Here is a 26,473-nt window from a genome sequence, read left to right as displayed (position 1 = left end):
CTTGCTGTTCTCATTTGACTGATTGACCATATTACCTTTAGAAATTTATGTTGATTTTCTGAAAAAAAAAAAAAAAATACAAATATGTTGGATTTGTGAAACATTTTGCTAAACCAGATTTCAATGGAAAGTTAATCAAAACAAGCCTTTTGAATGTTTTTATTTTTATTTTATTATAAAATGTTCTTTCATTTAATAAAAATAAATTGAATTTGATAGTCTGGGCCCTATCTTTAATTCTTTACACTGAAATAAAATTGGTAAATCAGTGCCAATCCCCAGCCCTAGTCTGGTGTCAAAGTACCATACTCTGAATTTTTTGGGGGGATCTGTTTGTACTGATAAATTCTTTTAATTTCAACTAAATAAAGGTTGAAATTAGGGTTGGGCGTGTTTTCTGATTAATTTGAATTTGCATTTTGACACGATTTTTTTAAAATCGAGAAATCAATATTTTGCAAAAAATATTGCGAACGCTATAGTTAGATACGTTGTAAATCCACCAAAGGCTGAATAAGGAAGATAAAAATAATTCATAGTGCTTGTCTTATGCCGCTCCCGATATGATCAGCTGCCCGTGTGTGGCGCACTCCAAATGAACGTGACAGGTTAACAACACGGAGACTGATATTAAAGACAGCGGTAATATTCACTATATGATTGTACACAGTGTGATTGTAGCTCAGCTTCGTCCATCATGCAGGTATATACCGGTTTAAGACCATAACTGGCCTCGGCGTGTGCATGTTGATGAACGGTCTCCTTTCTTTTCTTTTTACCCATAAAAAACGTTAGTTACGTGACAGTTATGGGCACTTCATCATGGAGAGGCTATATATGGGAGAATCAAACATCCGCCACTCCTTTTGCCATGATGATTCAGATAGATCGCTAATTATTGCTTTGTTCTGTGACGTGTTTCAAGTGTACTGCATCTGTAGCCAACATTTGGCAAGTGATCATTTTGATAAACTTTGCTAGTTGAATTGTAATGTTAAATTATTTCTATTGCTGCGCTGCTTCGTGTGAACCGCTATAGGGCGCGTCTCTATCTGCAGGGGTTTATGAATATACACACAAATTGTTTAATATACAATGAGTACTTTCTAACTAAACTAGATAACTTTCTAGATAGACCTACACTGGCTAAGAATTGTTTTGCAGTTTTCTTATTGTATTATTTCTGAACATCTGGGTTTATTAGATTTTAATTTATTTTACATTTACACTCTGACAACTTCCCCCTGTGGTGCATTTGGTGCATTTAGTACATTTTTTTTGCACACCTTTGTTTCCTATAATGAAAAGAACTTATTCCTCTAACCAGGTTGTCTTGCGTTCTAATAAAGAACATATATTTTGAATCATGTTGGAGTACATTTAAAAGTTGAAAAAATCAAATCGTGAATCATCCATAAGTTTTATAAAAATCGAGATTTCATTTTTTTGCTGTATCGCCCAGCCCTAGTTGAAACTGTGGTAAATTACCTGAATTCAGATTAAATAAAACAGTATTTTTCATTTCCCACTCTGAGGGTTGAAGCATTGCTACTTGTGCCATGTTTCATACAGGAAGGGGGTATGTTCACATTTGGGAACGGTTCAAGAGGACAGCTGGGCCACGACTCCACCAACAATGAGCCTCTTCCACGCAGAGTGCTGGAGCTCATGGGCACTGAAGTGTCTCAGATCACTTGTGGACGGTCAGTATAAGTACAAGACAAAATATTTTAATGTGTTTGTTTCATATTGGTATATATGCTGATTTTCTTCTGAATCTGCTTTATTGCCAAGTATGCTTACACATATAAGGAATTTGTCTTGGTTACAGGAGCTTCCTGTGTACAACAATACAAAAACAATACAAAAACAGCAGCAAGACATAGATAATAATAAAAAATAAAAAATAAACAATAATTATACACAAACGTACAGACACACACATACATACATACATACACACATACACATGGGTAGTGCAAATACAAATCTGTTATGTACAGTGCAAATGTTTTTTTTTTTGTTTTTTTTTTCCAGAGGAATGAAATGGCAGAGGAGGTTGGATGTGTTGGATAAATATAAGAAAGACTAAACTGTGTATTACACATAGTTATTGCTCAATGGGGCAGTTTAACTGTTCATGAGATGGATATCCTGAGGGAAAAAGCTGTTCCTGTGCCTGACGGTTCTGGTGCTCAGAGCTCTGAAGCGTTGGCCAGAAGGCAACAGTTCAAAAAGGTAGTGGGCAGGGTGAGTGGGGTCCAGAGTGATTTTTCCAGCCTTTTTCCTCACTCTGGAAGTGTATAGTTCTTGAAGGGGGGGGCAGGGGGCAACCAATAATCCTCTCAGCAGTCCAAACTGTCCTTTGTAGTCTTCTGATGTCTGATTTCGTAGCTGAACCAAACCAGAAAGTTATTGAAGTGCAGAGGACAGACTCAATGACTGCTGAGTAAAACTGTATCAGCAGCGCCTGTGGCAGGTTGAATTTCCTCAGCTGGCAAAGGAAGTACAACCTCTGCTGGGACTTTTTCACAATGGAGTCAATGTGGGTCTCCCACTTCAGGTCCTGTGAGATGGTAGTGCCCAGGAACCTGAATGACTCCACTGCTTCCACAGTGCTGTTTAGAATGGTGAGGAGAGTCAGTGTTGGGGTGTTTCTCCTAAAGTTCACAATGATCTCCACTGTTTTGAGCATGTTCAGCTCAAGGTTGTTTTGACTGCACCAGACAGCCAGCTGTTCAACCTCCCTTCTGTATGCAGACTCATCGTCAGCTCGGATGAGGCTGATGACAGTGGTGTCGTCTGCAAACTTCAGGAGCTTGACAGAGGGGTCCTTGGCAATGCAGTCATTGGTGTAGAGGGAGAAGAGTAGTGGGGAGAGCACACATCCCTGGGGTGCACCAGTGCTGATTGTACAGGTGCTGGAAGTGAGTTTCCCCTGTCTCACTAACTGCTGCCTGTCCGTCAGAAAGCTGGTAATCCACTGACAGATAGACATGGGAACAGAGAGTTGGTGTAATTTATTCGGAGAATAGCTGGCTTTCGGTTGAAAGCCGAACTGAAGTCCACAAAAAGGATCCTTGCATATGTCCCTGGTCTGTCCAGATGTTGCAGGATATGATGCAATCCTATGTTGACTGCATCATCCACAGACCTGTTTGCTCTAAGCAAATTGAAGGGGATCTAGAAGGGGTCCAGTGATGTTCTTCAGGTGGGCCAACACCAGTCTCTCAAATGATTTCATGACCACAGACGTCAGGGCAACAGGTCTGTAGTCATTAAATCCTGTGATTTTTGGTTTCTTTGGGACAGGAATAATGATTGAGCATTTGAAGCAGCATAGGACTTCACACTGCTCCAGTGATCTATTGAAGATCTGTGTGAAGATGGGGGTCAGCTGGTTAGCACAGGATCGAAGACACGCTGGTGAGACGCCATCTGGGCCTGAAGCTTTCCTCGTCTTTTGTTTCTGAAAGACGTGGCTCACATCATCTTCACAGATCTTAAGTGCAGGTTGAGTAGCAGGAGGTGTTGGTGTTTGTGTGAAGTGAAGGTCAAAGTGGGTGTGGGGTGTGAGATTGGGCCTTTTAAATCTGCAGTAGAACACATTCAGGTTGTCAGCCAGTTGTTGGTTCCCTACAGGGTTGTACCGTCCATCTCTTTACAGTCCTTACTACTGGCTAATTTCTGCCTGTAGCTTAGAAGAAGATGAACCAGACAGTGATCAGAGAGTCCCAAAGCTGCTCTAGGGACAGAGCGATATGCATCCTTTATTGTTGTGTAACAATGATACAGTATGTTCCTGTCTCTGCTGGGGCATGTGATGTGCTGTTGGATTTGGGCTGTTCAGATTTGCTTTGTTAAAATCCCCAAGAAAAATAATAACTGAGTCCGGGTATTGTTATTCCATGTCTGTGATTTGATCAGCCAGCTGATGCAGCGCTGTGTTCAAACACACGTTTGGTGCGATATACACACTCACCAGAATAAACGAGGAAAACTCCCGCGGCGAGTAGAAAGGCTTACAGTTAATAAAGAGCACTTCCAAATTAGGACAGCACATCCTCTTTAACGTTGTTACAACTGTAGACCAACTTTCATTGATGTAAAACCATGTTCCAACGCCTCTCGTTTTCCCCGTTAACTCGATGCGATCAGCTCTGAACAGCTGGAAGCCCGGCAGATGTAACGCGCTGTCCAGAATGGCTTCTCTCAGCCAGGTTTCTGTGAAGCACAAGGCAGCAGAGGTTGAAAAGTCCTTGTTTGTGCGGGTGAGGAGATGTAGTTTGTCCGTTTTATTAGGAAGAGAGCAGAGATTCGCTAAGTGAATACTCGGCAGCGCTGTTCGAAATCCGTGCCGACGGAGTTTGACCAGCGCACCGGCTCTTCTTCCTCGCCTGTGTCTCTGGAACAGCAGAGCTGCGCCTCCAACTAAAATGTCTAGCAAAACATCTGAATATTCGAAAACCGGGAAAAGATTGTCTGGTATATGCTGTCGAATGTTCAGCAGTTCATCTCTGTTAAAACTGACTGGAAAAAGATTACTAAACACAGGACAAATAAACAAAAACAACAAAAGAACTGAGGAGCTCCACACCGAGGCGGCCATCCACGGCGCCATCATGTATAAAAATGTATTCTTTGTGGATGAATAGCCATAACTTCATCAGAAAACAGATTACTGGTTGGGCTATATCGGCTAGGCCAATTATATAGGTATATTTGGTACTTTGAAATGATTGGAATCATGTGATAACAATATTTGTGAATTTTGAATACATTTTGTGTAATATAAGTGTGTATTTAATTTAAGATTTTTTTGTTTATTTAATTTGCTTCAAATTAAAGGTATTTAATTTGCTTCATAATGCAGGTATTAGCCATTGGCAACCCTGTTTTCTAGAAATCTACATCGTCATCAAACTCATATCTGTTGACCACTAGTGCAGATAAATATTGAAATGATTGTATGCTGCAGTGTTTGCCAGTAGTGTTTAAAATTAATAGAAACAAAAATATCATAAGAAGCTTAAATAGTGTTTCAAATGAGTATATAGTTGAAAACCAGTCTGCTGAGTCTCAATATCTTAGCGTTGTTTTGCAGTTTTATCATTTCTCTTATCTTTAGTTGTGTTGTTTTGATCAACAGTTAAGACTGTTATTATAAAGATCTGGCTTTGAGGAACAGTCACGAGATAAGAATGAAATGAGAAGTTTGACGGCATATTTCTCTGTGTGCACCACAGGCATCACACCCTGGCGTTTGTGCCCTCTACTGGTCTGGTTTATGCTTTTGGCTGCAATGCTCAGGGCCAGCTGGGTACAGGGATGAGGGAAAATGCCAAGAGCCCACTTCCTGTCAGGAACATTCAGGCCCGGTGCATTGGAAATATACACACAAGTGCGTACATAAAATAATCTGGCCATTGCAAAACATTGCGGGGTATTTGTGGATTAAAATAATAGTTTCTCTGCATAATTATTGGGATGTTAACAAGTTATATGTTGATTACCCTTTATCTGCAGATGATGTTAATTAAGTTAAGTTAATATGAGTACAGTTTTTAGCCATTAAATACAATGCGACAAATGCATTAATACTACAGACTTACTCATTTGCTAGGTTTTGTTATTATGTAACTGCAGAAAGAAGACATTTATATCTTCTCTCTCTCTGCAGAAACAGAGTGCTACACCGTCAGTAAAATTCACAGTGGAGGCGATCATAATTTCCTGTTGTTGTCTAACAAGGTAACCTTGCCACTTTTACCATAGTATCATTAGAACTGATAGTGCACTCAAAATGTTTAAGCAAATCGGTTTGTTCCTCAAGAGAATCTTCTCACAGTGTTTAAATGTTTATATTTAGTACCTGCTTACAGCAGTGTGTTATGCATGATGATTACTTAAGCATCAGTCAGCACCTACTCCTTTCCACATGGGGGTGCTGCTTCATCATTCACCATTTAATGGATTTACATGACAGAAACAAGTCTGATATTGTTGTATACTTTTAGTTTAGTTTCTGTCAAAGGACTATATTGTTGTGTTTGCAGTTTATTTTAGGCTCTGGTCATAAATTAATATTTATAAGTGTGTATTTTGAGCAGAGTTCATGTTTTCCTGAGGACTTCCGCATCATAAATATGACCAAAAGCATTGCTCTGATTAATTCTGAGAATCTGGACTGCTGGAGGATGAAGCTCCATGACAACAGCGATTCAAGCATCACAAAGTGAGTTTGTCCGTATCTGAGTAGTGACAACAGTTATAATTCAAAATTTTTCAGTTTACTATTTTAAACAGTTGTAGATGAAACTGTTTACAATATTTAAAGTCAACATGAAATGACATGTTAATGCATTTACCTTCTGTTATGTGATGTGTTTCCGAACCAAACAGAATGTTCAGTTCAAAATATTGTGGTGTGGGATTTTTATTCGATTTCATTTTTATTTTGATTACGATCCATGGATTTGATTGGGAGGAGAGGGAGTGAAACATGTATTGTTACGACCCCGTCTTTGTGTGTTTTAGTTTTATGTTGTGCCCTTACCCTATTGGGGTTGTAATATAATTGGGGGCTCGTCCGGGATCTTTTTTATTTAATTAATTAGTTTAGATAATTTTTCCCTGCCCACTAAGCCTTGGTTATATCAACAGAATAGATAAGTCATTTCAGAGGCTGAGAAAGTCCTTTTTCTGAAAGAATATTAAACAAACATTTATTTTGAATAATTTTTGGGGCATGAATGAAAGTTACTGGGGTCATCGTTGATTTCATGCTGTCTTTAATGCAGATCTAAGTTGAGAAAAATTTGACTGTTCATTTAAAATCTGATGACTCCTCCCATCTAGTGACATCATAGTCCTGTTGTCCTCTACTGCGTGTTGGAATGCTAGCTTCTTGGACCAAAGGTGAGCAGATCAGAGGTTTCATGTGATCCTGTCTCACATTTCCATGTCAGTAATCAGATGGTCATCACAATGAATCACACAAACAGCTGCAATTATATATATATATATATATATATATATATATATATATATATATATATATATATTAATTAATTAATTTTATTTTTATTCAGACTCCTGCTTTGTCAAAAGGCAAATTTTTCCAGACACACAATCCTCCTTGTTTCCAGCTCTTGTCTACAAAAAAACATGCCATATTTAATTGTGGCTATTCCCAACAAGACACTCTGGAAACATTATTCCACTCGATGCAGTCCTCGCTTACTCTGTTCATAATCTGCACTGCCGCAAAAACATTTCAAGAGATTATCTGATTACATAAGGCCCAACTGATTTTTCTAGAATTCAGACTGGGGTATTATGGGTTGAGAAGTCAAGTCTCCATTTTTTAATGTGGCATTTTGAATATTTGGTTAAAACACTGCTGTGCACATGGCCCAGCTCGGGGTCGGCAGGCTTTTGGAGCAACACATGATGACATACAGTAGTCTGTTGCACAGTTACAGTGAACACTAGATCAGTTGCAGAATTGATGTCCATTTAGGTTGGACATTTGCAGCTGTTTCTACAAATCAAAGTTTAGTTGGATTAGAAATGGGTCGCATAGCATTGAATCGGTTCAATCAAATCAAATTGAATCAGATTGATAAAATTAAATTGAATTAGATCGATTGAATTGAATCGGACAGATAATAAAATTGGATCAAATTGAATTGTATTGAATTGAATTGGATCAGTCAAATCAAATGGAAATGGATTGCATAACATTGAATCAGTTAAAATTGAATCAGATTGATATAATTAAATTGAATCAGATCAAATGAATCAAATTGAATCAGATCAGTTGAATCAAACTGAATCAGATCGAAAGAGATTGAGTTTAATCTGTTGAATTGAATAGATAATAAAATTGGATCAAATCGAATTAAATTGAATCGGATCAGTGAAAACAAATTAAATCGGGTTGCATTGCATTGAATCGGCTCGATCAAATCAGATCAAACTGAATTTAATTAAATCGATTAAATTTAGTTGGATAGATTATGAATTTGGATTAATTAGAATTGGATTGGATTGAATCGATCAGGGAAATTAAATGAAATCGGATTGGATAGCAATGAACTGGATGGATCGAATCAAATTGCAAACCCGGATTGAATTCAATCAGTTGAATTGATTCAGATAGTTAATACATTTGGATAAATTCGAATGGGATTGGATTGATTTGAATCGGATCAGTCAGATCAAATGGAAATGCATTAAATCGGCTCAGTCAAATTAAATTTAATCAGATTGAATTGGAATGAATTGAAATGATTTAATTAAGTCTGACAGATAATAAAATTGGATCAAATTGAATTGGATCAGTAAAATCAAATTGAATCGAATTGAATAGCATTGAATCGGATCAGTCGAATCAAATTGAATCAGATCGAATTAGATTGAATTGAAAAGGATAGATTATAATAGTGAATAAAATACAATTGGATTAGATTTACTTGAATCAGATCGATTTAATCAAATTGAATAGGATTGGATTGATATAATTGAAACTGACCTCATATTAATAATATGCCTTTAAGTAACTGATTTGTGATTAGTCATTGAATTTATTGCTGATATGAAATGTTATTGAACGTAATCTTGACACACACTTTTGGAGATTTCTGTTGTTCCCCATTTAGTTAGATATGAACTTGTATGACTTGTATGACCAGTATGGCCTGGGAGTGAACTGAGTGACTTGCTTTAAAATCTACTTTGTTAGATCAGCGCTCTTAACTTAACACACTTAAAATATATTGGCCCTGCTTCATATGATCATGTGAGGTTGTGTGTGTTGTGGTTCATGGATCAGGATCAGGTTTAAACACCTGCAGCTCTGTGTTGTGATTCTTCTTTATCCCATCAGAGTGACTGAGGAATGGAGAGAAAAGACTTAAACCTCACCTCTTAAGTAATTAACAGTGCATTCAAGGTATACATTTTATCAGTATGTGTGTCCCTTGCAGAGTATGTGAGTGGACCCCTCTGCGCTCATAGCATTCTGTAATCACTCAGCTCCAGCTCCACTCTGGGTTGTCCATTTCCTGCTTCTCGCTCGCTCCACGCTCCTGGTTTAGAGACACCCCGCTCTGTGTACGCTCCATGGCAAAATTAGCACCTATCTACCTCTCCACTTTAAAGTTATTTCAGTATGCTTTTAAATATCATAACCCTCCATGCAGAAGATGTATTAAATGAAAAATAAATACACAATACTAGAAGAAATGCAACTAACATTAGCCCAAGACTAAATTAAATCATTTTTATAGCTTACTTTTGAAACATGTTGGCAGCATTCTCTTGGTTTGATCAATTAAATAAATTACTAGACGAAAAACAAAACCATTAAATAAAAAATGTAAATTACCAAAAAAAAAAAAAAAACGAAAGCAAAACATAAAATTAAATTAAATTAATAAAAAAAAAAAAAAAAAAAAATTATTAGGCCTTTGTATTATTGCCTAATTATTGCCTACTATTTTTTTATTATTGCACTTCTTTTAATTAACCTTGCCCTAAAATTCTGTGAACAAAAAAATTGCATTCTCAGAATGTTCTACACGTAGTGACTCGCCTCAATCCGGGTGGCAGAGGACGAATCTCAACTGCCTCAGCATCTGAGACCGTCAATCCGTGCATCTTATCACGTGGCTTATTGAGCACGTTACAGCGGAGACATAGTGCGTGTGGAGGCTTCACGCCATCCACCACGGCATCCACGCACAACTCACCACGTGCCCCACCGAGAGCGAGAACCACATTATAGCGACCACGCGGAGGCTACCCCATGTGACTCTTCCCTCCCTAGCAACCGGGCCAATTTGGATGCTTAGGAGACCTGACTTGAGTCACTCAGCATGCCCTGGATTCGAACTCGCAACTCCAGGGGTGGTAGTCAGCGTCTTTACTCACTGAGCTAGCCAGGCCCCGTTTCTACACTTTTTTTAATCAGAACTAGATAAGACTATCAAAACTATATGTCTAATGCAGTGTTCACTTTTAGAAATACTAGCTTTTAAATTTTTTAAAGATTTTAGATCTACCTCTCTCTGTTCACGTTTGCTGAGCTTCTTCATCTGCAAATGTATAAAGCATAAAATAGCCTACGGCACTAAAATAAATTTTGATAGCAATCAATTAAAGTCAAACTATGCAATATTAACATATTGATTAGTTCAACTGGTGTTTTAGGTCATTAAAAGTTCAGTTCGATTTAATGCGGGATATAATAGCCTACAGTTAAGATTGCGATGCATTAGATTAGAATGATGATCTAATTATTCAAAATATTTAATAGAAGATATATATATGTATGTATTACTGACCTTTAGATTTTCTCTCCACATGTGAAGGGATTATCATCGTGTTTTCTGTACGCGTCTTTTAGGATTTCACAACGAACCTATGATCATGGCAATCACCTCCCCACTCGTGTTCTCCTTCACCGTCCCGTTGCCAGTTGATGTAGGAATAAAGAGATGAGACACGAGCATGTAGTTAACTCAAGCTTTACCACAAGCTTAACTCAATAATAGGGAGCGTGAACACAGAAATCGAAAGTAACCTTCGTGCTGGAGGTCGAACATTATCATAAGTGACGCTAGATTTTAAATTTTTATTTTATCACATTCTTTCTGGTTATATCAGAAATTCCATCTTTCCTTCATGCCAATAGTGTTTATCACTGCTTAACTTGTGGTGAATTATTGCATTAAGGGCCGTTAACAGGTTTTGTGCTCGTGATGGATCATTAGTGGAGCGCTCTTGGAGCGAGAAAAAAACTGATGCTCCAGGCAAAATTACACCGCTCCATTCCTCGCTCCACTTCCACTCCGCTCTGCTCACATTCTCTGGTCCCCTGGGAATCAAACCCATGACCTTGGTGTTGCTAGCTCCATGTTCTACATCTTTCAATTCATGTTGAAGAATTCAACAGTTTGAGAGAAACACTTTTTTTTAACACATCAAATGCCACATAAATAATATTTATGGCTTTAAAATTTGCTTCAACCAGACGTTCATTTTCACCTTTTGTTTTTTCGCAGTGATGACAGTCATTTTAAAACCAACCCTAAAGTCCCAGGCATCGACTTAAACGCTGTCAGGCTGCTGTTTGAGACGTTAATGAAACCAGCCTTTTCAAGACTGCTGGAGCAGGTGTGTGTGTGTGTTTGCCATTTTATAATATATCATTTAAATTATATTATTTAAGTTCTTAGAAACTTTAAAGGAACACACTAAGTTTTAATTACCATGGGAGTTTAACTGTGTATTTGCAAAGCTAAGACTTAGGGGCCATTCAAACCGAACATGCAACAGAACGCGATTAATTGAGTACTCATTCAGGTTTAAATATTCGACTAGTAAAAACACCATGCAAGTATTGCAATTTGACTTTCCTTGAGCATTTTCCTGCCATGGACAACAATAAAAATGCTTCTCTCACCTCAATCTTGCCATTACATTCTTGCATGATGTTGTTAAAGGAATAGTAGGCCCAAAAATTCTGCCATTATTTAAAGTGATTATATCACTTCAGAAGACTTGAAATGTGTGTTTCTGTCATGTGAGTACAAATGTATTTTGTCATTTTTGAATTTAGATGTTTTTGTCTATGCATAGCACTTATTTTTTCATAAGAAAAACAGGTTCAGAGGTTTAAGGTTAAATTCTAAACGTCAAGTAATCGATTACTCGTTTATCGAATAATCGAGTACTCTACAACAAAATTACTTGAAATGACCATCCCTACTATTTATTCTTACACATAGGCCTTTAGTCATGTTAACCCATGAACTGATTCTCCTAACTGTGTTCTTGTAGGCCACGAAGAGCTTTGAGAGTCTGCTGATCCCTCAGCTGCCCTGCTCTCCTCCTGATGTGGAAGCCATGAGGATCTACCTGATCCTGTCTGAATGTCCTGCTCTCCAGGACTCCAAAAACTACATCTCTCTCACCATCCCTCTGGCCATGGCCATTCTCAGACTGGACGCCAACCCCAGCAAAGTTCTTGGTATGGCGTTATCCATGGGTTAAATTGAGCCAGATAGGGCTGTAACTGTAACATAACATTACTTGCGCCTTGCTATAAGATTGTGGTCAAATCACCCAGTGTCTTGCTGCCTAGCATTATTGATGCATAGTTAAAATGTTATAAATGTCAGGGGCAGAAATGGCATTGGAAACAATATGTCTATACTTTTATCTTTCAGATAACTGGTGGTCTCTGGTGGATTGTGAGGTGTTCTCCAGACTAGTGGAGATGTATAAAAGCATTGTTGTGTTTTTGTTGACTGGTGGTAAAGCTCTCTTGATGCCTGTGTTTCTGGAGAGCTACATCAGTGCAGCCCTGAGACTGCTGGAGAAACTTCATAAGGTACGACGAAAAGTTGACAGTTCAAAAAAGAAAAATCTTGTTTTTGCAGAAAAGCTTACATTAACTTGTGTTGCTGAATGATAAACTACAGCTGTGTTAGCAATACTTTGCTGTAGGTGAACTTGAAGGCCCATCGTGTGGAATACAACCACTTCTACATCCCTGATATCTCCAGCCTGGTGGACATCCAGGAAGACTACCTCAAATGGTTTCTGCGGAAAGCTGATATTGTGTGTATATTGGGCTTGTATAGCTTTTTTTTAATGTAGAGCAGTGTATCAATTGGATCCAATGGTTTACATTTTTTTTATCTCTTCTTATAACATATCACAATTTGTTTAATATAAGGTGAAAAGTAAAAATGCATTTGAATTTAACATGTTTAAAGTTTTTTTTTCTTACAGAAAATGCGATACCCTCCAGTGCAAGTATGTTGAATAAATGTTGGTCTATATCAGTTTGTTTTTGGACTGTTGTAACAGTCGTTGTTCTTATAATTCGAATCTTATTTCCCAGAGTTCTTTTACGTTATGTGCCTATCCGTTCATATTGAACGCGCAAGCCAAGACAACCGTGCTGCAAACAGATGCTGAGCTGCAAATGCAGGTAAAGAAAGCATGGATATTGATACTCACTGTAATTGTACTGCCTTTGTAATTAACTTTTACAGTTCCTACAATTGTTAAATGATCTAGTTTTTTTGTTGTTGTTGATTCATTTTGTCTTTAAAAGCATTATAATTTTTTAGGATTCCTTCTGCTATTTCCTCTGTATGATAATCATCTTATTTAAACTGAATGTGCATTGATTCATTTTAATTCGTTTTGCTTTGCCATTGTTCAGATGGCAGTAAGTGGTGCAAACTTGCACAACGTCTTCATGCTGTTGACCATGGAGCCTTTGCTGGCAAGAAACCCTTTCCTGGTGCTCCATGTACGGAGAAACCATTTAGTGAGTGACGCTCTGCGGGAGCTTACGGTCTACAATGACATAGACTTGAAGAAACCACTTAAGGTTAGTCCTCATCCAATACAGATCCCAATGCACAATGTTGAGAACCAAGCCATAAGCCTCAGTTGACTTCCTTCTATTGGAAAATTACCACAGAGATGCTCTGACCAATTCATCTGGTCATAACAATTTGACCCGTTGAAACTTTTATCACTGATTTACATCAACTTAACTAACTTTTTGGTCTGAAACTTCATGACATCCTTCTCTGAGCTGATCTGTGTGTGCATGTGTGGTTCAAGCAAAACCTGACCCACACACACACATATACATAAATACTAGGGCTGTCAATTGATAAAAATTTATTGATCTATTTAATTACATGGTATGCTGATTAATTATTCAAATTAATCACATATATAAATATTTGCTGAGAAAGGCCCTCAAATAACAGTAATTCAATATATAATTATTTAATTATAGATAGTTATGTTTAAATAATTTCAAATAAAATATATACACTGATTAGCCAACACATTATGACCACCTGCCTAGTATTATGTTGGTCCACCAAAGCAGCACCGACCCGCTGAGGCATGGACTCTTACAAGAACCCTGAAGGTGTCCTGTGGTATCTGGCACCAAGAAATTACCAGCAGATCCCTCAAGTCCTGTAAGCTGTGAGGTGGAGCCGCTGTGGATCGGACTTGTTGGTCCAGCACATCCCACAAATGCTCAATCGGATTGAGATCTGGGGAATTTTGAGGCCAGGGCAACACCTTGAACTCTTCATCATGTTCCTCAAACCATTCCGAACAATGTGTGCAGTGTGGCAGGACGCATTATCCTGCTGAAATAGGCCACTGCCATCAGGGAATACCATTGCCATTAAGGGGTGTGCCTGGTCTGCAACGATGTTTAGGTGGCACGTGTCAAATTGACATCCACATGAATGGCCGGACCCAGGGTTTCCCAGCAGAACATTGCCCAGAGCATCAAACTCCCTCCACCGGCTTGTCGTCTTCCCACAGTGCATCCTGGTGCCATCACTTCCCCAGGTAAACGGCGCACACATACACTGCCGTCCACGTGATGTAAAAGAAAACGGGACTCATCGGACCAGACGACCTTCTTACACTGCTCCGAGATTCAGTTCCAACGCTTGCGTGCCCATTGTATGCACATTCGACGGAGGACGGGGGTCATCATGGTACCTCTGACCGATCTGCGGCTATGCAGCCCCATACGCAGCATGGTGCGATGCACTGTGTGTTGTGACACATTCCTCCCGTAACCATCATTAAAAAAATGTGTACAATTTCAGTTGTACCTTCTGTCAGTTGGACCAGACGGAATAGCCTTTGTTGCCCTCGTGCATCGATGAGCCTTGGGCGCCCAACACCCTGTCGCCGGTTTGTGGTTTGTCCCTCCTCAGACCACTGTCCGTAGGTACTCACCATTGCTGTGCTGCCCGTGAGCACCCCACAAGCCTTGCATTTTCAGAGATGCTCGGACCCATTCATCTGGTCTTAACAATTTAGCACTTGTCAAAGTCGCTCAGGTCTTTACTCCTGCCCATTTCTCCTGCATTCAACACATTGACTACGAGAACTGATTGTTCGCTTATCATCCAATCTACCCAGACCTTGACATGTGGCCTTGTTAGGAGATGATCTTGAACCTTATTTGCTTCACCTGTGAGTGGTCATAATGTTTTGGCTCATCAATGTGTGTGTGTGTATATACAAATTTGTAAATTAGTGAAAGGTTAGTTATTGATGAAAATTCAGTTGTTGGGGCGAAAATGTGTAAATTGTAACTGTTAAAAATGGCGATTTAATGAGCAAAGTGCTACAGTGTTACTTGATTGGCAACTGCACGGAAGGGTTAAGAAAGCCTCGTCACAAAATACTCGTTTCTAACATACAACCTTTTTTTGTTTGTAGGTCATCTTTGACGGAGAGGAAGCAGTAGATGCTGGAGGAGTCACCAAGGAGTTTTTCTTGCTCCTGCTGAAAGAGCTCATGGATCCGATCTACGGCATGTTCACCCAGTACAGCGAGTCCAATCTGCTCTGGTTCTCTGACAAAGTGAGTTTGACCTTGGTTTTGCTCCTGATTACTTATTACTTAGCTTTAGATGACTTCTATTGTATTATATATTAAAAAATTCATGCAATTCATGTAAAGATCAACATAAAATCTTCCAAAAATATTTTATTGTATACACCGTGTATGCCAAAGGCCTTCCAGTTAATATTAGTTGCATTGTTTGATTGAAATAGCATGAAGGACATGTTGGTTATGTCCTTTTGCTAAGGTAACAATAGTGCCACGTGATTGAGAATATCAACAGATCATGTTATTGGGCCTGTGCTTTTGAAAGATTTTGTCCAGCTCAGCTGTAGACATGATGATCCTGCAGGATTTGTGCATGACTTACAGAAGACTTTTTCTGTGGACAAAACACTGTAGGAGAGATCAGAGATGATACTAATAATGATGGGTACAAATGATTCTACAGTATACATGATGGCAAAGGTTAATGTGATTTGTTTGGAAGGAAGATGATATTATTATTATAACTTTATTACAGTTAATGTGAATATAAAATTCCATTAATTATTGTGCAGATAGATTTTACATCACACTGTTGATTTGAAAAAATATCAAGATTATATATTGCTTAAATACATTTATTATCTTTATAATAACAAATTAACATTAATACAATTTAAATGCATTTACATTTTATTACGAAATCATAATGCAAAAAAGGCTCTCAAATACGAGATTCTCTGTGATGTTAGATTTATTTATTTTGTTCATTTGGACCTCATGCTTGCTTATTTTCATTGCAGTGTTTTGTGGAGCACAATTGGTTCCACCTGATTGGGATAATTTGTGGTTTGGCTATTTATAACTCCACTGTGGTGGACCTACACTTCCCTCTGGTTCTTTACAAGAAGCTTCTAGATGTTTCACCTACTCTTGAGGACCTGAAAGAGCTTTCTCCTACAGAGGGCAGGTATAGCACACAGCTTTTATCTTCTGTCATGAAAGCTCTGTTATCATTCACTCAACTTCATGTCATTCTAAATTCATATAACTTTCTTCATAGCATTGCATTCAGTTACAAAACACAGGGAGACCCAATGGCATTTGACGTCATTGATGTCAAGTGACTGCCTTGACTCGTCTTGACATGATATATTTGAATGCAAGAGAATGAAATTTGCGAGCAAGGTCGTCGGAGAAGATTATCAGTGAATACATTTCGAGCTGTTCCTCACACAAAGATATATTATGGCTTCAGAAAATAGGTGCTACTTTTATTTATTTATTTATTTATTTATTGTCATTTTTGGATCTTGACAGACCTAGTCCCTATTATAAAAAAGAGGACTCTAGAAAAATATCTTTGTGTTTCACAGAGATAAAAATGTCAGTCATACGGCTTGGACATGAGGATGTAAAGGGCTGTTCAGACTAACAGCTTTCTTGCACTGAAAAAATGCTTAGAGACAGCGCAACAAACAGAACAGAATGAAGGTGTCTCAAGATGTGTTTTAAAAGAAGTTCTTTTAGCTTGAAACATTGCTCAAAAAATGGTGCTTCTTTGTGCTTCTCCGTCTAGTGCATATTTACATAGGAAAACAATTAGAAAACCTTGTGTACAGATGCAAAAAAATAAAATTGAAGCAACACAATTCTAGAACATTTTGTCACAACATGATTTTATTGTTTTCTATCCATTTTAATTTGTAAAATGGAAGTTTACCAAATCCATTTGAGTTGAATACTTTTTGTGTTGTTAATGTAACAGTGATGAAACTCGGCAGGGGATTTCCCAGCATGCTCTGCATGGAACTGAAAAGGAAGAAAAGTGTTGAAATTAAGTGTTATTTTATGCCTTTTTTAGCAAGATGAGAATAGGAGGAGATTTGTTAAAAGTTTAATGGACTGTTATATTGGTATTTAAAAAGAGAGTCTGTTATGCTGCAGTTTTGGGGGTTACCATTGTGGTGAAGAATGGCGCTTGTGCTCATTTTGACGATGGACTATCTCTTTCAAGTGATGCTTTATTTGAGTGCTGCTTGGCTCTGTAAACAGTTGCTATTAAATTAACAGTGTAACAGTTTCAATGTCCTTACACGTGCTAAATGAAGTTGGTCCAACATAAGAATATGTATTAAATAAACCTTAGTAAATCAAGTTTGACGAACCTAATGAAGTTGAGTTGAAACAACTATAGTACATTGATTTGACCTAATCCAACAAAATTATGTTGGTTCAGTGAAACTGACTTAATCTGAATGAAAGACATTAAATTACTTGTAAAAACTTTCTTATTATAACAATTCAGTTAATTAAGGTTAATAACTTCATTTTTTGATAGTTCCTATGTTTGTACATCTTAGCTCTTTTTAGCTTATTTTGTTATTGTTTTTCCACTAAAAGCCATCAGTCCCTAATCAAATCAGCTCGGCTTCCCACAGAGAGACACTGGAGATCACTATATCACAACCCTGGTTAGCTGAAATCAATAGAGTTCCTGTGACCCCTGAGGCTTTACTGAGAACTTGAAGTTCTAAACATACTACACATACCAGTGAAGAGGAACCTTTTTAAACCGTTTGCCACAGTGTTATATAAACGGCTTGTTTTTTGTGTGTTTTTTTTTTTTTAATGTAACTGCAATCAGAAGCCAACCCTAAAGCTTTTGAACTGTTTGTGAGTCAACGGCAGGCCACTAATTGGTTGCAGAAAACCAGGAAACCAGTCCAAAGTTGACGGCCAGACCAAGTCTGTAATCATGTTTTCTGTTTGCGGCTTCAAGGCTGTTCCTCACATAGTTCCTGAATAATATCACCTTATGAAAGCAACCATCAGTGGAACTGGTATTGGCAATTATTAATTTAAGTAAGATCAGTATCGACAGCTATAGCAAAGCCACCCACGTTGTCAAAGTGCCTTGGTGGTTGATTTGATTGTGTGCATTAGTCAACGAGGAATGCCATTTGCAACCCATTTTACTTTACTTTAGAAAAAAATTAGGATGGGATTTAATATGATCAAAAAAGGGCATTACATACTAGATTAAAGCAAGATGGTTGGAGGGGAGGGGCTAAAATGTTTTGTGATGTCAGCCAAAAAGTTGTTTCAGAGACTGTGTACTTGTCCAATGAAGCTTTGCGATTGACGTAACCGAATTAAAAACGATGGAACTATTTAAAACCATTGATGTTAAGTTGATGATTAGAAGTTTGAAAAAATATACTTCAACTTAATTGTAAAATATTAAGATACAGTACTGTGCAAAAGTCTTAGGCACATACGATGTTTCATACAAACATTTGTCTTAAGATGTTTTTTTATATCTTCAGCTTTAGTGTGTCAGTAGGAAATATAAATGTTAGACTCCCAAACATTACTTTTGCAAATAGAATAGAATAGAAGAACAGGGAGCACTGCAACAGATGTCATGGCCCCCACAGACCCCCCCCTCCCAGCATCCTACCAAGAACAACCAAGAAAAACTGTGTCCAGGTGTACCTAGGAGAATTGGGGCTGTTTTAAAGGTAAAGGTGGTCACACCAAATATTGATTTAGCTTTTTTGTGTGTTTACTGGACTTTGTATGACATTAATTGATAAATGAAAACTATTTATGGCATTATTTTTGAAGACATCCTCACTATGCAACATGTTTCACAAGTGCCTAAAACTTTTGCACAGTACTGTATATACAAATGCATATGTAGTTTGAGAGTGTAGGGAGACCGACTCGGTTGTGTCTTTCGCATTGCGTCATGGGAGTGGGCAGTCGCTGCTGGACACGTTTGCCGCAACTCTCTGATTGGTGAATCTCTTCAGGATTCATGGATAGTGTAGTACTTCAGGAATTCCGCTGTTGAACAATATTTTGAAGTTGGCTGATGACGAGGCTTGGGATCGATGCCTTTTTCACCGTCGATAATCGAAAGAGTTCCCGATGATTATCGATATATATCGATATATTTTTTTTCAGATTTAATTTGGGCTGCTCGTTGCATTATATTTTTTGTCTTTTCAGACATATTTCTCAACATGACTTTGGTAAAGTGTGAGCGGTGAGTTAAATTAAAATGGTTCGTACACCGGACGCATCTAAAATTCGAAACAATTATTTTTTACGAAAATATGCAAACACAGCCAATGCTCTGCGTCAAAATTCTGCAGTGCCATGGAGCGCAGCTTGCGTCCTATTAAATTAGACCCAAATCATTATCAAAGGACAGAGATTATTTACTCTAGATATTGCTGGATGATATATTGTGTATATGTATCTTTCATATAACCCACATAATATATTTTCTGTTACAAGTATGTTGTTTTGTGGTTTGACAGCTTGAATGAAACCTATTCCATGCAACATACAGAGAAATTGCATAATAAACGTCACTATTTCTAATTGTGCAGTTTGCTCACTTCACCAGTTTCATACACTAACCCGCAAAGTCATCAATATAACTTTGTTCATTCTTGAAGAAGTACAAAAACCTTCGTAACTTTGGATTGCCATCTGCTGTGCTGCATTAGGTCATCCTGTGTGTGTGAGATACCTCGACCTGCTTCAGTAAATATTATAGCTTCTTCTTGTTGTCTCCCAGCGCTATTACGCCAGACTATTAAACAGAGGCCGACTGAGTGAATTGGAAAGCGCGCAAATTAGGCTTCTTATTTAAATGTCGGCTAATTTGAATATATCGATGCCTCAAAAGTATATTGATAAAATAATGTGCCAATCAATATATCGATTTTTTATGACATCCCTGATGACTGATGGCTTCAACAGGAGCATATACCATTGATTAACAGCCTCGGAGCTCACAGTTGGTCCGTCTTTAAAGAATTATAAGTTATCATTGAAAATCAGTTCACCAGTGGAGAAAATGAAAAGGATTTTTATTTCCGGAACCAGACTGTTGTGGTCTGTTTGCAATAAAGTGCGCTTATGAATCATACACAATAAGACCAGTTACATGCATTAAGGAATGAAATAGTAGTGTTTTATTTTATTTACTTGCAAATAGTTTTTCGCGCCATAGCCAGGCCGATAAGTCTGTCGCCTGTCCTGGAAATATCGTCTTCCACTAACTTGCGTCCTGTAATGAGGACATATTTTTAGAGTTACACTGACCTCTGATTTTAGTTTATTTTTGGAAAAGGATCTAGCAAACATATCATGTTTGCATATCTGGTTTATATTGTCATGGGAAAAAATTGTCATTTTTTTATTAGTAGCAGAGGATATTGTCCCTGTCCCTGCTCGACTAATCCAGGGTTTTGGTTTTATAACCAGCAGCTGGTGAGCTCTTAGGTGTGATTATGTGATAGTAAGACAATTAAATGCCTGCCGATGACAGCATAGATAAAAAGAGAAAATGATGGAAGTGTTTGGTCTGCTTGTCTGTCATAATAAAAATGAGCACAAATTGCTAATGCAAATATCACCAGAATATCATAGACTTAGGGGATGGGATTTTTTTTACTTGGGCCAGTAAGCAGCCACCTAGCAACCATTCAGAAGACCCCAAATATAAAAATCTGGTTGTACTAGATCTAGATGTTATTACCTTTCGATTTTTCTCTCCATCTGTTCTCAGGAGTCTTCAACAGCTTTTGGAGTTTGAGGGAGATGTTGAGGAGACCTTCTGTCTGAACTTTGCAGTAAGTTGCCAGACTCTAAAGTAAACATGACTTCACAAAATGCATCAAGCATTGAAAATCCATCTAAGTGGAGGAATATGTGATGAACTGATAACAGAAATTCATGTTATGTCAATGGTTCTCAACTGGTTTTGCTTCAGGACCCAGATTTTACTTTGTACATCAAGTGGAAACCCAACACAGTACCAAAATTGTTTATAGTACAGAAGTTAAAACTGTTAGAACTGGTGAAGTAATGTACTCATGTTAAAAACTAGACCTATAAGTGTAACCATGTTCCATTGTGAATACCGGTACTATCCTTGATCTGCGGTAAATCGTTAAACATTTACTTGTCAGATGTTGAAACAACATTCAACCGATGCTTTTACAGCATGCTTTTTGGTATTTAGATTTAGGATGGGAAATAGAGGAAAAGCTTATATTGTTCACCCTTTTAACTGTATTTTGACGATATATTCCGAAATTCATGTATTTATTCTGAAATGGCTTTAATTTTTGTTTAATAAAATAATAATAAAAAAATTAAAAAATTCGATTCTAAAACACAAGGAAGAATATTTGATCATATTTATTTGTATTTACCAATATATAATATTTATTGCAAGAAGTAAAATACAATAATAAAAAATGCAAAAAGGAAAAAAATTAAAATAAAATAAAAAAATGAAAAAATATATTTTTTTTAATTCTAAAACTGTTATTCACGAAGTGAACACAAGGAAGAAAATTTTATCATATTTATATATATATATGTATCAATATAAAATATTTATTGCAAGAAGTAAAATACAACAACAAATAATAATAAAAAATACTAAAACTGTTATTCACTAAGAGAACACTTGAAAATATTTCATAATATTCATAAAAAATGAAGTAGTAAAAAAATATATATTTGTTTATTCCAAAACTGTAATTCACTATGTGTGTGTGTTTGTGTATGTATGTATGTATGTGTGTGTGTGTGTGTGTGTGTGTGTGTGTATATATATATATATATATATAATGTATGTGTGTGTGTGTGTGTGTGTGTGTGTGTGTGTGTGTGTGTGTGTGTGTGTGTGTATATATATATATATATATATATATATATACATACATACATACATACATAAATACATACTGTGTAAAATACAATAAACAATAAAAAAATAAAAAATAAATAAATAAAAAAAATGTTTATTCTGAAACTGTTATTCACAAAATGAACACAAGGAAGAATATTTGATCATATTTAATTATATGTATCAATATAAAATAGTTATTGCAAGAAGTAAAATATAATAAATAATAAAAATACAAAAAATATATGTATATAAAAAACATAAACATTGTTTCGATTCTATTTCACTAAGCGAACACAAGGAAGAATATTAAATCATATTTATTTGTACCAATATAACAATACAAGTTAATGAACAGCAATATTATAGATTTTGTTTTGCTTAAACAATTTAAAACAAAAATTTTACCCAGGACTTCTGTAAACACTTATCAGTGGTCATGCAAACAAATTACTGAAATCAGCATTTTGAAATGAATGAAATGATTGATTGAAAGGGATAGTTTGAAAGAACTGATTTACAAAAATTAATCAGACAAAAATCCCAAATCTGTCACTGTCTCCACAGATCACAAGAGAGTATTATGGGATCACAGAGGTGAAAGAGCTGGTACAGGGAGGGAAAACCATCGCTGTGGACAAGACAAACAGGTGTGATTCTTTGCTGTATCAAGTCAGTGGTGTGTCTCTTTCTAGGTCTGAAAGAGGTCAGGATGTTCCTGTTGGTGCCCCATATTTGACTGTGTGTGAGAGTGAGCAACAGCTTGTGTGTTTGTGTGTGGTATCAGAGTGCAGAGGAGGGGGCGGAAATGCAAGATTACGGACGTTGCAACAACAAATGGGACATAAATGCAAATCCAAAGCACTACTTATTGTATGTGTTGCCAAGTTCAAGGGTGCATTTCAGTAAAACAATAAAGTGGAGATTGTATGAAACATAAAGTGGGGTGAGAATAAAGGTGAAGTATTTGTTTGGAACATGTTTGTATGTTTTTTGCATGTGCCTGTGTGTCTTGCTTTCTAACATTAACGGCAGAAAGCCGTTCCCACATACACACATGTTTCGTTTACTTGGCTAAATGATGACATACTTTAGACTTTTGTTTTTATATAAAGCCTATTTTAATGACTACAGACTAACCAAACCCTTAAAAGGCAACTTTTCGCATTATTCCATTTCATATTTTTTCTTTGCTGCCAAAGAAAAGCTATGTAAACTAACGTCATCCTAACGTCATCGTTTGCGGTTATGGTAAGCATTTTCAAAGTCTTCGTGGAAGAAAACGGCATAAGAGTGGATTAGTGCGGACGTGGTCAGCTAAGAAAATAAATGTAATATTCTATACGGAACACTATAAACAAACTGTAAGAAACTGTGTTTTTGTGTGTTCCTCTCAGGAAGGAGTTTGTTCAGGCGTATCTGCAGTATGTGTTCAGTGACTCGGTTCAGGAGCTGTATTCGGCCTTCTCCAGCGGTTTCTTGAAGGTCTGTGGTGGGGAGATCCTTTCTCTCTTCCAGCCCTCTGAGCTCATGGCCATGGTGGTGGGCAACAACAACTACAACTGGGAGGAAATGGAGAAGGTATTTTGCAAATTATATGTACTGCTGTGGTTAAAATTTTTAAGCTACCCTAAATCAACATAACCATGTGTAATTGATGTTATATACTTGGAATTATAGACCAAGCCAACTTGAAGTAGGCTAACTTAAAATAAATGTCTAAAAGCCAACAAGTGGGAGGTTGGGTTATGCCATGTAAGAGGTTCAAATGAAAAAAGCAAAACTGTAACAAAATATATATATATAGATTGATATAACGCCAATCTGTACTTGGATTTTTGATTGACTGAGGTCAATGTTGTCAGAAAACGAGCCAGTTACAGTGTCAAGAAAAAGTATGTGAACCCTTTGGAATTACCTGCGTTTATGTAAATATTTGTCTTAAAATCAGGTTTGATCTTCATCTAAGTTAAAATAATGAACACAAACAATCTGTTTTAACTAATAGCACACAAATTATTGTATTGTTCTTGTACATATTATATATCATTCAAACATTCACGTTGTGGTTGGAAAAAAGTATGTGAACCCCTAGGCTAATGATGTCAACAAAAGCTAATTAATAGAGTCAGGAGTTGGCAAACCTGGCATCAAGTTAATGAAACGAGATTGGAGGTGTGGGTTGGAGCTACTTTAACTTATAAAAAGCACTCAGAAATTTTGAGTGTGCTAATAGCAAGCATCTGCTTTCGTGGACCATGCCTCGCAAAAAAGAGATCACAGAAGACCTACGATCAAGAATTGTTGCTTTTAATAAAGCTGGAAAGGGTTACAATGTTATCTCGAAGAGCTTAGATATTCATCTGTCCACAGTTAGACAAATTGTCCATAAATGGAGATGATTTAGTACTGTGGCTGCTCTCCCTGGAAGTGGCCGTCCAGCCAAGATGACTCAAAGGGCACACCGCAGAATGCTCAGTGAGGGTAAAAAAGAACCCTAGAGTGACAGCTAAAGACTTGAAGGTATTATTGAAACTGGTTAACATCTCTGTTCATGAGACTACTATACGGAAAACATTAAACAGGCATGATGTCCATGGCAGGACACCACGAAGGAAGCCACTGCTTACCAAAAAAACATTGCTGCATGCCTGAAGTTTGCCAAAGACCACGATGACACTCCACAATTCTACTGGGAAAATGTTCTGTGGACTGATGAATCTAAGGTTGAATTGTTTGGGAAGAACACGCAGCACTATGTATAGCATAAAAATGGCACCGCATGCCAACATGAAAACATCCCAGTGGTGAAGTATGGTGGATGGAGCATCATATGATTCGGGGCTGCTTGCTGCCTGGATTGCTTGCCATCATTTGGAAAAATTAATTCCCAAGATATCAAGATATCCTACAGGATAATGTCAGGGTGGCTGTGCGCCAGCTGAAGCTCAGCAGAAGTTTGGTGATGCAGCAGGAAAATGACCTAAACATTGAAGTAAATCCACTACAGAATGGCTTCAAAAGCTTAAACACATTGTGTTTGTCAATACTTGTCACTTTGATGAAGATGAGATCACATTTTATGACCAACTAATGCAGAAAAAAACGCTAATTCCAAAGGGTTCACATACTACTGATACACTGATGAGCCAAAACATTATGACCACCTGCCTAAGATGCTGTTGGTCCTCCGGTGCCACCAAAACAGCGCAACCCACCGAGGCATGGACTCTACAAGACCCCTGAAGGTGTCCTGTGGTATCTGGCACTAGGACATTAGCAGCAGATGCTCAATTTGATTGAGATCTGAGGAATTTTGAGGCCAGGGCAACACCTTGAACTCTTTATCATGTTCCTCAAACCATTCCGAACAATGTGTGCAGTGTGGCAGGGTGTATTATCCTGCTGAAAGAGGCCACTGCCATCAGGGAATACCATTGCCATGAAGAGGTCTACCTGGGTTGCAACAATGTTTAGGTAGGCGGAACGTGTCAAATTGACTTTCACATGAATGGTCGGACCCAGGGTTTCCCAGCAGAACATTGCCCAGAGCATCACACTCCCTCCACCGGCTTGTCGTCTTCCCACAGTGCATCCTGATGCCATCACTTCCCCAGGTAAACGGCACACACATACACGGCCGTCCACGTGATATAAAAGAAAACGGGACTCATCAGAACAGGCGACCTTCTTCCACTGCTCCAAAGTCAAGTTTCAACGCTCGCGTGGACAGGTGGACAGGGGTCATCATGCGCACTCTGACTGGTCTGCGGCTACACAGCCCCATATGCAGCATGGTGCGATGTACAGTGTGTTGTGACACATTCCTTCTGCAACCATCATTCAAATTTTCTGTGAATTGTGCAACCGTCGACCTGGGTCAGAGATGATCTGACCCAGTCATCTAGCCATAACAATTTGGCCCTTGTCAAAGTTGCTCATGTCTTTACTCCTGCCCATTTCTCCTGCATTCAACATACTGACTATGAGAACTGATTGTTCGCTTATCATCTAATTTACCCAGACTTTGACATGTGGCCTTGTTAGGAGATGATCAATGTTATTCGCTTCATCTGTAAGTGGTAATAATGCCGCTCTGTTCTTGGATTTTTGATTGAATGTGGTCAATGTTGTCAGCTAAACAAACCAGTTACATCACATTAATGCCTTGCATTTGTAATGGCTTTTTTTCTTCCAGAATGCCACATACAAGGGCGAGTTCTCTGCTTCCCACCCGACAGTGAGGATGTTCTGGGAGGTGTTTCATGACTTCCCTTTGGAGAAAAAGAAACAGTTTTTATGTAAGTCAGTGGCATTGAATGCAGTGTAGTCATAATTTTAGTC

At 37.8% G+C, this 26,473-nt stretch overlaps 1 protein-coding gene across 4 annotated transcripts in view; it reads left to right on the top strand.

Moving 5' to 3' along the window:
* The window catches only part of LOC127444048 (probable E3 ubiquitin-protein ligase HERC3), a 41,544-nt gene that overhangs the window by 11,822 nt on the left and 3,249 nt on the right, over positions 1-26,473 (top strand). For all 4 annotated transcript variants that reach the window (XR_007897759.1, XR_007897757.1, XR_007897758.1 and 1 more), the window contains exons 7-24: positions 1,573-1,703; positions 5,247-5,401; positions 5,681-5,751; positions 6,111-6,235; positions 6,859-6,918; positions 11,070-11,181; positions 11,848-12,037; positions 12,237-12,400; positions 12,517-12,630; positions 12,805-12,828; positions 12,917-13,006; positions 13,244-13,414; positions 15,298-15,441; positions 16,212-16,378; positions 20,999-21,062; positions 22,697-22,779; positions 23,527-23,710; positions 26,328-26,430. Coding sequence is in view for 1 of the 4 variants with exons in the window: in XM_051703205.1 (XP_051559165.1) it covers positions 1,573-1,703; positions 5,247-5,401; positions 5,681-5,751; positions 6,111-6,235; positions 6,859-6,918; positions 11,070-11,181; positions 11,848-12,037; positions 12,237-12,400; positions 12,517-12,630; positions 12,805-12,828; positions 12,917-13,006; positions 13,244-13,414; positions 15,298-15,441; positions 16,212-16,378; positions 20,999-21,062; positions 22,697-22,779; positions 23,527-23,710; positions 26,328-26,430 (2,152 nt within the window). In the remaining 3 variants the exon portion in view is untranslated. The remainder of the gene's footprint in view (positions 1-1,572; positions 1,704-5,246; positions 5,402-5,680; positions 5,752-6,110; positions 6,236-6,858; positions 6,919-11,069; positions 11,182-11,847; positions 12,038-12,236; positions 12,401-12,516; positions 12,631-12,804; positions 12,829-12,916; positions 13,007-13,243; positions 13,415-15,297; positions 15,442-16,211; positions 16,379-20,998; positions 21,063-22,696; positions 22,780-23,526; positions 23,711-26,327; positions 26,431-26,473) is intronic.

This window comes from Myxocyprinus asiaticus, chromosome 7 (assembly GCF_019703515.2).
Source record: "Myxocyprinus asiaticus isolate MX2 ecotype Aquarium Trade chromosome 7, UBuf_Myxa_2, whole genome shotgun sequence".
NCBI lineage: Eukaryota > Metazoa > Chordata > Actinopteri > Cypriniformes > Catostomidae > Myxocyprinus > Myxocyprinus asiaticus.
The sequence above is the reverse complement of the archived record's forward strand: the minus strand, read 5'-3'. Positions and strand labels throughout refer to the sequence as shown.